The sequence below is a fragment of the Salmo trutta genome, unplaced genomic scaffold (genome assembly GCF_901001165.1).
Source record: "Salmo trutta unplaced genomic scaffold, fSalTru1.1, whole genome shotgun sequence".
Classification (NCBI taxonomy): Eukaryota; Metazoa; Chordata; class Actinopteri; order Salmoniformes; family Salmonidae; genus Salmo; species Salmo trutta.
In genome coordinates this window covers 25,001-37,500 of record NW_021822308.1, presented here as the reverse complement: position 1 = coordinate 37,500, position 12,500 = coordinate 25,001, and the positions used below count along the sequence as shown (strand labels likewise).

At 46.7% G+C, this 12,500-nt stretch overlaps 1 protein-coding gene across 1 annotated transcript in view; it reads right to left on the bottom strand.

The window, feature by feature from the left end:
- LOC115181692 (protein sidekick-1) overlaps positions 1-12,500 on the bottom strand; it is a gene marked incomplete at both ends in the record, with an annotated part of 21,783 nt that overhangs the window by 7,447 nt on the left and 1,836 nt on the right. Inside the window, 2 exon segments of the mRNA XM_029743525.1 lie at positions 6,828-6,911; positions 9,500-9,690. Of these exon segments, the coding sequence (XP_029599385.1) occupies positions 6,828-6,911; positions 9,500-9,690 (275 nt within the window).

Here is a 12,500-nt window from a genome sequence, read left to right as displayed (position 1 = left end):
CCATAGAATATAGAGGTGGCAGGGCTACAGCAGGGTAAGGGTGGGGACAAGGGACAAGCTGACTGAATTATCTTGCTGAAAAAAGCCAAGTAGATAATATTTAACTCTGACCTCCATGATTGACAGAGACAGATTCATATAGTTAGAACAATTTACAACTGACCCTCTCTCTTCTCTGGTCTCTCCAGTTGGAAGGGCCCTGTGAGTTTGAGCAAGACTGTGTGTGTGTGTGTGTGTGTGTGTGTGTGTGTGTGTGTGTGTGTGTGTGTGCGTGCGTGCGTGCGTGCGTGCGTGCGTGTGTGATATGAGGTAGTTAAAGTAATGTCCAATCATCAGCAGAGTTGTAATCAGTTCCTGAAGAGAGTCTGATTTTCCAGATGAGTTCCAGTCATTAACTCTAAAAAATACTGAAGTTTAATCAGCCTCAACAACCCAGCCCTATTCAGCCTTATAATGCTTTATACTGTACATACAGCCATATTCAGCCTTATAATGCTTTATACTGTACATACAGCCCTATTCAGCCTTATAATGCTTTATACTGTACATACAGCCCTATTCAGCCTTATAATGCTTTATACTGTACATACAGCCATATTCAGCCTTATAATGCTTTATACTGTACATACAGCCCTATTCAGCCTTATAATGCTTTATACTGTACATACAGCCCTATTCAGCCTTATAATACTTTATACTGTACATTCAGCCTTATAATGCTTTATACTGTACATACAGCCCTATTCAGCCTTATAATGCTTTATACTGTACATACAGCCATATTCAGCCTTATAATGCTTTATACTGTACATACAGCCCTATTCAGCCTTGTGATGCTTTATACTGTACATACAGCCCTATTCAGCCTTATAATGCTTTATACTGTACATACAGCCCTATTCAGCCTTATAATGCTTTATACTGTACATACAGCCCTATTCAGCCTTATAATGCTTTATATCTGTACATACAGCCATATTCAGCCTTATAATGCTTATACTGTACATACAGCCCTATTCAGGCCTTATAATGCCTTTATACTGTACATCCAGCCCTATCAGTCCTTATAATACTTTATACTGTACATTCAGCCTTATAATGCTTTATACTGTACATACAGCCCCTATTCAGCCTTATCAATGCTTTATACTGTACATTACAGCCATATTCAGCCTTATAATGCCTTTATACTGTACATACAGCCCTTATTCAGCCTTGGGAGCTTTTATACTGTACATACAGCCCTATTCAGCCTTATAATGCTTTTATACTGTACATACAGCCCTATTCAGCCTTTTGATGCTTTATACTGTACATACAGCCCTATTCACACTCACACCACACACACACACACACACACACACACCACACACACACACACACACCACACACACACACACACACACACACACACACACACACCTCTCCAACAGCTGAGCCTCTCTTTCAGTTCAAGGAGGGGGACCATTATGGATTGAGCTGTTGACGGGGCAGCCTTGTCTTTAAGCTGTCCCCATAATGTATACTTTGGATAGCAGTACTTTTGTTTTGCTTCCGGATTCACTATGTAAATAAACACCCTTTCACAGAAGTACTTTTGCGGCTCCGCCGTCTTTTTATTTGAGAGAGGTTAGGTTTTTCAGTTTAGCCTTCTGGCCTACTCTACGTGACATATGGTGGCAGCGGTGGGATGGCGCACCACAAATCAGTGAATTCCAAAAGAGATGTAAAGGAAAGCGTACAGGATCCCGTTCTGAGCAGCAGCATCAACTGTCAGAAAAGGTACCTAAAATTGAAACAGGGTGGAATACCATGGAATTGTCTGGGGAAGAAGAGGTTAATTATGAGAAACTAAGGGCTCGACCAAGGGGCCTAACACAACCAGCACCGCTGGAGCTACCGGTTGAACCAGCAGATACAGCTATAAAAGACCAGCTGACTGAAGGAGCAGCTGGGGGACCAGAACCACACCCAACCATGGTAGCCCTTTTTCCAGCAACTTTTCACCTGCCTTGAGAGGAGGGACGAAGACCTCAAGCAGGGCCTACACCAATCTATCCTCACAGCTCCTCACCAAGCAGAGCTCGTCAGTGAGAACCCAAGATTGGGTCTGCCAACACCAGAGTGACAAAGGCTCGACGCAGCGGGGACTTCAACTCCACAGCAGGATCCACAAGCAGTGATGAGGCCAGGCCCAGCACCAGAAGACCAGTCCAGCAGCGTTAACGTCCATCTTCCAGCATTCCTGAGGAAGGAGCCAAAGATGCCTTCATACCAGCAGGGGGAGGACAATGAAAACTACCTGTTGAGGTTTGAGCAAATGGCCAAGATGTGGCAGTGGCCGGAGGTAGAGTGGGCCTGCAGGCTTGTCCCACTGCTCACGGGCAAGGCCATAGAGGCTTACACAGCAATGGATGAGGGGTTGTCCAATGTCTACAAGGGCTTGAAGGAAGCGCTGCTGGTGAAGTTTGACATCTCCCCGGAGAACTACCGTCAACGCTTCAGAGCTGCATCGATGCCATCGGGTGAGTCGCCGACAGAGACGTACCACTGCCTCAAGGGCCTCTACCGACGATGGGTTCGACCGGAGGAGAAGACACAGGACGAGATCGGTGAGGTCGTCATCCTCGAGCAACTTCTACAAGTTCTCCCACACGACATTTTAACCTGGGTCCGAGAGCACGAGCCCAAGGATGGGCTTATGGGGGCCAAGCTTGCACTGCAGTACTTTAATGCACATAAAGGGGGCCCACCACGACCTGCAGCACCCGCTCCAAGGAGTTTCACAGACACAAGGGACACCAGAGACGCCAGAGATGGTGAAGGTAACTCTGGGGATTATGTGTCTGGGAGGAGGGAGGTAAGGGATCATGCAGTTCGCTCTGATAGGAGGGGTCTGACCTGTTTTTATTGCCGCCAGCAGGGGCACAAAGCTTCAATGTGTCCACTACATAAATCCAAGCTCTCAGGTTAGTGTTATGTGCCCAGAGAGGGGGATGGTGTTCAGAATAGACAGACTGGGGAAGGGTCAGTCTTGGTATCTGTAAAAGTTAATGGTAAAAGTCTTACTGCAATGATTGACACCGGCAGTTCCCTGTCGTTGATCAGAAAATGTAACGTACCTGTTAATGACATTGATTATGGTCACCAGACACTGATCCAATGTGTCCACGGTGACCAGTTGCAGCAGCCCACAGATGAGCTCACAGTTGAGATTCAGGGTCAGAAATACCTCCTTAAAGTTGGGGTAATGGAGAAGCTACCTTTTGAGATGATTTTGGGGAGCAATGTGCCTGTACTCTCTGATCTGTTGGGAAGTGTGGGGGGTCAGCTATATGAACAATCAGTTTGCCAGTATGATGTTCACGTGTCATGCTCAGTTGTCACTCGTGCCCAGGCCAAAGCTGGTTTACAACCTCTGCCTGACTTGTGTGATAGTCTGTGCGAGGGGGGAACCAAAGGGCCCAGAAAGTCACGCCGCCAGCAGCGTCTTGAGAAGTATGTGGGAGCCCCTGTACCTGTTGCTGATGTGTCTGGGTTAGAGGTGCAATGGGATGTTCCACAAAATTTTGCTACACTGCAAAAGTCTGACGCAACCTTGAAAGGTTTGTTTGACAAGGCCTTAGCTGGGGACAGCCAATCTTCATATGGGGGATTTACACAGTAGACAACCACATACTCTACCTTGGGTCAGAAGCAGATAGCAGGAAGTTAGTGGTGCCATCTACATGTAGACCACTTGTTCTCAACCTTGCACATACAGTTCCATGGGCAGGCCATCTAGGGCAACATAAGACCTATCTTAGGCTAGGCTCCCGTTTCTTTTGGCTCTCCATGTATACTGATGTACAAATATACTGCAAAACAAGCCCCACATGCCAGAAAACCAGTGCTGTCCACAGGTCTGACCGGGCTCCTCTATGTTCACTGCCAGTTATCTCCACCCCATTCAAGAGAATTGCAATGGACATTGTTGGACCCTTGGAGAAGAGTAGCGCAGGTTACGAGTATATACTGGTGATCTGTGACTATGTCACCCGGCTCCCAGAAGCCTTCCCACTCCGTTCCATAACCACTCCAAAAATAATCAGTGCTCTTGTTCAGCTCTTCTCTCGTGTAGGAATCCCAGATGAAATCCTGACGGACCAAGGGACAAACTTCACTTCGCGACTGATGGTTCAACTCCACCAACAGCTGGGCATTAAAGGCTTGAGAACCACTCCCTACCATCCCCAAACGGATGGGCTCGTAGAGAGGTTCAATCAAACGCACAAGAACATGCTGAGGAAGTGTGTGGCCGACACTGGTAAAGACTGGAATAAGTGGTTATCCTTTCTGCTTTTTGCTTACAGGGAGGTGCCTCAGGCATCAACAGGTTTCTCGCCATTTGAACTCCTCTATGGGTGGCCAGTGCAGGGACCACTGGACCTGCTGAAGAAGTGCTGGGAAGGTCCCCCAGTAGCTACCTCAGGACAGGGGATTGTCCAGTACGTCCTCCAGATGCGAGACAGGCTGGAGCGGTACCGAGAGGAAGCTAGGGTAAACCTTCAGCAAGCCGAGAAGGCCCAGAAGAGAGGGTATTACAGGCACGCTTGCCACAGAGAGTTTGAGCCAGGACAGAAAGTCCTGCTCTTCCTTCCCTCGTCTACCATAAAGCTCCTTGCGCAGTGGCAAGGGCCATACCTAATCGGGAGGAAGATGGGCCCGGTGACCAACGAGGTGCTGCACCCAGGCAAGGGTAAGGAGAAGCAAACCTACCATGTGAACCTTCTCAAGGCCTGGGAGGAGAGAGAGGAACTCTCCAAGGGGAAGTCCTTTCTGGTCCGCAGAGTAGAAGAAGAGGACGTGTCGGAGGGGGTCACAGAGGCATGGAAAGGATGAGCGGAGGTCATACTGGCTCACCTGGAAGAAGACAAGCAAGATGAGCTGAAGCAGCTGTTTGGCAGGTATCCGGCCCTCTTCAGTCAGAGACCAGGAAGAACCAAAGTCCTGGAACACATCATCCGTTTGAAGCCTGGCCAGAACCCTGTCTGCCAGCATCCTTACCATGTGCCTGAGAGGCTGGTGGTAGCCCTCAAGGATAGAGATGGATGTTGTCGAGCCGTCTTCAAGTGAATGGAGCAGCCCCATTGTCATTGTCCCAAAGAAAGAGGGCTCTTTGCGCGTCTGCATGGACTTCCATAAGGTGTATGCCATCTCACAGTTTGATGCCTACCCCATGCCCAGCATTGACGACTCATTACATCACCATATTGGATCTCTGCAAAGGGTACTGGCAGGTGCCCCTGGACGAACAATCCAAGGCCTACACTGCCTTCCGGATGCCGATGGGCCTGTTCCAGTTCAAGGTTATGCCGTTTGGCCTTCATGGGGCCCCTGCAACTTTCCAGAGGTCCTCCAGGACTGTGATGATTGCTGTGCTGCTTACTTGGACAACGTGGTGATCTACAGCCACTCCTGGGAGGAGCACATACAGCATCTTAGCAGAGTCCTGGGGAAGATCCATGATGCAGGCCTCACGCTTAACCTCCTGAAGTGTGAGTGGGCAAAACAGGAGACAAAGTACCTGGGTTACCAGCTGGGTAAGGGTGAAGTTCGACCTCAGGTGGACAAAGTGGAGTCCATCAGGAACAGCCCTCAACCCAGAACCAAGAAACAGGTGAAGTCCTTCCTAGGTCTGGCAGGCTGGTACCGGAGATTCATTCCGCAGTTTTCGACCATCGCTGTCCCTCTGACCAACCTCACTTCAAAGGTGGCCAGCAACCCTGTGAAGTGGACTGAGGAGAGTGAGGAAGCTTTCATGATGCTGAAAAAACGCCTGTGCTCATTTCCTGTTTTCCAGAGCCCTGATTTTCAGAAGAGGTTTCTCGTGCAGGTGGACGCTTCGGCTGTGGGAATTGGAGCTGTACTGGCCCAAGGGGAGCCAGGAGAAGAGCTCCCCGTGCTGTACCTGAGTCGGAAGCTGTTGCCCAGGGAAACCAGGTATTCGACAATCAAGAAGGAGTGCCTGGCTATAAAGTGGGCACTAGATAGCCTCCGTTACTACCTTCTTGGGAGGGAATTTGACCTGCACACGGACCACATAGTCCTGACCTGGATCCAGACCATGAAGGACCGGAATTCTCCTGTGACCAGGTGGTATCTGGAGCTCCAGCCCCTCAGGTTCTGTGTCCGTCACAAGGCAGGAAAAGAAAACGTCACGGCGGACTACCTATCCCGGCTCCTGAACCTGGTCGCTTCAGGAGAGGAGGAAGGTAATGTGACGGAGAAGTCCATCACTGGCCGCGGACAGCGCTTGGTACACTAACACACACACACACTCAGCGCGCCTCCCTGCTCCGTTATCAGCTGCGTTAATAATGTGGGTCGACACACAAGTTAACGTCCCTATCTTAGTACATACATTTCACACTTTATTCTTACCTCCCGTCAGTAACAGGTTATGGTATAATATACAGACAAGCGTTCATGTTTAATTTAAGCAACGGTTATTGTACTTATCAATGTTATGGATGAGCATGTTGTTTGTTTGGTTCTGTTCCTCTCTCTCCATCTCTGTCACTTCCGGGTATGCTGGGATAAGGACCAGAGCTATGGTAATCGGGCTGGCTTTGTAGTGCCTGTCCCGAATGGTTGGTTCGTGTGAATGGGCATATTGGAAGACTCCATGTTAGTAGGGATGGGATTTTGTATGGAACCCCAGGAAACAGATGTAGTGTTGGGTGGGGCTCATAGCTCATTGATATCGCCACACACACACACACACACACACACACACACACACACACACACACACACACACACACACACACACACACACGCCTTACCCTTGGCCTGACAGTGTAAGTCGACGTTCCTGTCCACCGCTGCTACAGTCTTCAGTCTGGGTTCAGCAGTGAAGTATGGAGGCTCTGAAACACACACAGCAAGAGAAAATAGTTAGTTAGAGCAATACTTCAATGTCATTACCAAAAAAAGTACGAAAAAAACAAATCATGTATGAAATGTATGAAAAATGTATGAAATGTATGAAAAATGTATGAAATGTATGAAAAATGTATGAAATGTATGCATTCACTACTGTAAGTCGCTCTGGATAAGAGCGTCTGCTAAATGACTAAAATGTAAATGTAAATTACCAGTCAGAGAGAGAGATGGAGAGAGATAGATTTCTCTCTCTCCCTCTATTCTTTATCTCTCCATTCTGTGTTCCTCTAGAAGTCGACAGAGAGAATCTGTCGACAGATCTCCACCAGCTGAGAGCAACAGCCACAACAGACCAGCGGGTCCAGTACAGTGTTCTGTTGTTGTTCATATTGTTAATACTCCTAGCGGGGGATTGGACTGAAGTATGACTCTTCACTCAGCTAAAACTCCAAACACACTCAGCACACAGACAACGACGACACACACAAACACTCCTCCTCCCGTGTGTGTGTGTCGAACCTGCTGTACCTTGTGGACAAGACAACGAGGAGAGAGAGAGAGACACTTGGCATGACACTGATAAAAACAGAAACATTCATCTCCGTCACACACTAACACACACAGCGTGTACAGAACAGCAGCAAACGGTGGGTCGGTTAGGAGGGGAGACAGGTTTGTGCTTAGAGTTTTAATACATGCTGTCTTTGTCTCTCTCTCTCTCTCTCTCTCTCTCTCTCTCTCTCTCTCTTTTTTTTTGTTTGTTCGTCTCTATGTGCTTTAGTAACACTTGATCATTGTTCATTGTTTGGAAGGGCAGATGTACACATTCACACACCCTGTCCCTACGTGCCATCACACTCACACACAAACACAAAACACACACCATCTTAGCCTACACCAGTTCTCTGGTCAAAAGATAGAGGTAGAGAGAGAATAGAGAGAATAGAGAGTAAAGAAGAGAGAGGAGAGAGAGAGAAGAGAGAGAAGAGAGAGAGAAGAGAGAGAGAAGAGAAGAGAGAGGAGAGAGAGGAGAGAAGAGAGAGAAGAGGAGAGAGAGAGAGAGAGAAGAGAAGAGAGAAGAGAGAGAGAGAAGAGAGAAGAGAGAGAGAAGAGAGAAGAGAGAGAAGAGAGAGTGAATGGAAAGAAGAGAGAGAAGAGAGAGAACAGAGAAGAGAGAGAAGAGAGAGAGAAGAGAGAGAATAGAGAGAGAACAGAGAGGAGAGAGAGAAGAGAGAGAATAGAGAGATATAAAGTGCTATAAAAGAGTATAAATATGCACTAGCGTACTTCTGAGAGTGCGCTATCCAACCTCTCTCTCTCTCTCTCAGCAATCATGAAGCATCAAAAGCTATTGAGTAACCCAGCAAAAATAAGTTTATCTTCATCAATCACATTGTGTGTGTTTACCATACCGACACACACACACACACACACACACACACACACACACACACACACACACACACACACACACACACACACACACACACACACACACACACACACACACACAGAGAGTCAACAATCAATAAACATACACACACACACACACACACACAAACAAACACATATACACACGTACAGATGAGGCGTGGGCTGTGTCTGTTTGAAGTACGTTATATGTGGAGGTGTGTAAGTGTGTGTGTGCTTATTGATTGTTGACTCTGGAAACAAACTCATTTAATCTGAGACTGAAAACATTTGTTCTGTTCTGAGAAAGGAACCATGGTGAATGTGTTATAACAGAAGGAACCATGGTGAATGTGTTATAACAGAAGGAACAGTACAGTGAGGTGTGTCGTACCCAGTACAGTGAGGTGTGTCGTACCCAGTACAGTGAGGTGTGTTGTACCCAGTACAGTGAGGTGTGTCGTACCCAGTACAGTGAGGTGTGTCGTACCCAGTACAGTGAGGTGTGTCGTACCCAGTACAGTGAGGTGTGTTGTACCCAGTACAGTGAGGTGTGTCGTACCCAGTACAGTGAGGTGTGTCGTACCCAGTACAGTGAGGTGTGTAGTACCCAGTACAGTGAGATGTGTCGTACCCAGTACAGTGAGATGTGTCGTACCCAGTACAGTGAGATGTGTCGTACCCAGTACAGTGAGATGTGTCGTACCCAGTACAGTGAGATGTGTCGTACCCAGTACAGTGAGGTGTGTCGTACCCAGTACAGTGAGGTGTGTCGTACCCAGTACAGTGAGATGTGTCGTACCCAGTACAGTGAGGTGTGTTGTACCCAGTACAGTGAGATGTGTCGTACCCAGTACAGTGAGGTGTGTCGTACCCAGTACAGTGAGGTGTGTTGTACCCAGTACAGTGAGATGTGTCGTACCCAGTACAGTGAGGTGTGTCGTACCCAGTACAGTGAGATGTGTAGTACCCAGTACAGTGAGATGTGTCGTACCCAGTACAGTGAGGTGTGTTGTACCCAGTACAGTGAGGTGTGTCGTACCCAGTACAGTGAGATGTGTCGTACCCAGTACAGTGAGGTGTGTTGTACCCAGTACAGTGAGGTGTGTCGTACCCAGTACAGTGAGATGTGTCGTACCCAGTACAGTGAGATTTGTCGTACCCAGTACAGTGAGATGGGCCTGGGCCTCGGTGGGTCTGGTGGTGGAGTTAAGAAGCGACGCCTCACACACGTACACGCCCCCGTCTGAGAGGGAGGGGCTAGAGAGGGTCAGGCGACGCCCGAACACGCCCACTCCACTGGCCAGCCGACGCCCATTACGTTTCCACGACAACACCAGCCTCTCCACCGGCCTGGGGAGAAAACATCAAATTAATCAATCAATCTATGAATTACTCATCTAGCCAATCAATCAACCAATTAAACAACTGAACTACTGTACTGCTGAACTACTGTACTGCTGAACTACTGTACTGTACTGTACTGCTGAACTACTGTACTGCTGAACTACTGTACTGTACTGTACTGCTGAAGTACTGTACTGTACTGTACTGCTGAACTACTGTACTGTACTGTACTGCTGAAGTACTGTACTGCTGAACTACTGTACTGTACTGTACTGCTGAACTACTGTACTGCTGAACTACTGTACTGCTGAACTACTGTACTGTACTGTACTGCTGAACTACTGTACTGCTGAACTACTGTACTGTACTGTACTGCTGAAGTACTGTACTGCTGAACTACTGTACTGTACTGTACTGCTGAACTACTGTACTGCTGAACTACTGTACTGTACTGTACTGCTGAACTACTGTACTGCTGAACTACTGTACTGTACTGTACTGCTGAACTACTGTACTGCTGAACTACTGTACTGTACTGCTGAACTACTGTACTGCTGAACTACTATACTGCTGAACTACTGTACTGTACTCTACTGCTGAACTACTGTACTGCTGAACTACTGTACTGTACTGTACTGCTGAACTACTGTACTGCTGAACTACTGTACTGTACTAATGTACTATACTGCTGTACCGCTGAACTACTGTACTGTACTGAACTACTGTACTGCTGAACTACTGTACTGTACTGTACTATTGAACTACTGTACTGCTATACTGCTGAACTACTGTACTGTACTACTGTACTGTACTGCTGAACTACTGTACTGCTGAACTACTGTACTGTACTGTACTACTGAACTACTGTACTGTACTACTGTACTGCTGAACTACTCTACTGCTGTACTGTACTGCTGAACTACTGTACTGCTGTACTGTACTACTGAACTACTGTACTGCTGAACAACTGTACTGCTGTACTGTACTACTGTACTGTACTACTGAACTACTGTACTGCTGAACTACTGTACTGCTGTAATGTACTACTGTATTGTACTACTGTACTGCTGAACTACTGTACTGCTGTACTGAACTACTGTACTGCTGCACTACTGTACTGCTGTACTGGACTACTGTACTGCTGTACTACTGTACTGCTGTACTGAACTACTGTACTACTGAACAGCTGTACTGCTGAACTACTGTACTACTGAACTACTGTACTGCTGTACTGCTGTACTGCTGAACTACTGTACTACTGAACTACTGTACTGCTGAACTACTGTACTGCTGTACTGCTGAACTACTGTACTACTGAACTACTGTACTGCTGTACTGCTGTACTGCTGTACTGCTGAACTACTGTACTACTGAACTACTGTACTGCTGAACTACTGTACTGCTGTACTGCTGAACTACTGTACTACTGAACTACTGTACTACTGAACTACTGTACTGCTGTACTGCTGTACTACTGTACTACTGTACTACTGTACTACTGTACTGCTGAACTACTGTACTACTGAACTACTGTACTGCTGAACTACTGTACTACTGAACTACTGAACTACTGTACTGCTGAACTACTGAACTACTGTACTGCTGAACTACTGTACTACTGAACTACTGAACTACTGTACTGCTGAACTACTGAACTACTGTACTGCTGTACTGCTGAACTACTGTACTACTGAACTACTGTACTGCTGTACTGCTGTACTGCTGTACTGCTGTACTACTGTACTACTGTACTACTGAACTACTGTACTGCTGAACTACTGTACTGCTGTACTGCTGAACTACTGTACTACTGAACTACTGTACTGCTGTACTGCTGTACTGCTGTACTACTGTACTACTGTACTGCTGAACTACTGAACTATTGTACTGCTGAACTACTGAACTGCTGACCTACTGAACTACTGAACTACTGTACTGCTGAACTACTGAACTACTGTACTGCTGAACTACTGTACTACTGTACTACTGTACTACTGAACTACTGAACTACTGTACTGCTGAACTACTGAACTACTGTACTGCTGTACTGCTGTACTGCTGTACTACTGTACTACTGTACTACTGAACTACTGTACTACTGAACTACTGTACTGCTGAACTACTGTACTGCTGTACTGCTGAACTACTGTACTACTGAACTACTGTACTGCTGTACTGCTGTACTGCTGTACTACTGTACTGCTGTACTGCTGTACTACTGTACTACTGTACTACTGAACTACTGTACTACTGTACTGCTGAACTACTGTACTACTGTACTACTGAACTACTGAACTGCTGAACTACTGAACTACTGTACTGCTGAACTACTGTACTACTGTACTACTGAACTACTGAATTACTGTACTGCTGAACTACTGAACTACTGTACTGCTGAACTACTGTACTGCTGAACTACTGTACTGCTGTACTACTGAACTATTGTACTACTGAACTACTGAACTACTGTACTGCTGTACTACTGTACTACTGTACTGCTGTACTACTGTACTACTGAACTGCTGAACTACTGTACTACTGAACTACTGTACTGCTGAACTACTGTACTACTGAACTACTGAACTACTGTACTGCTGAACTACTGAACTACTGTACTGCTGAACTACTGTACTACTGAACTACTGAACTACTGTACTGCTGAACTACTGAACTACTGTACTGCTGAACTACTGTACTACTGTACTACTGAACTACTGTACTGCTGAACTACTGAACTACTGTACTGCTGAACTACTGTACTACTGTACTACTGAACTACTGAATTACTGAACTACTGTACTGCTGAACTACTGAAC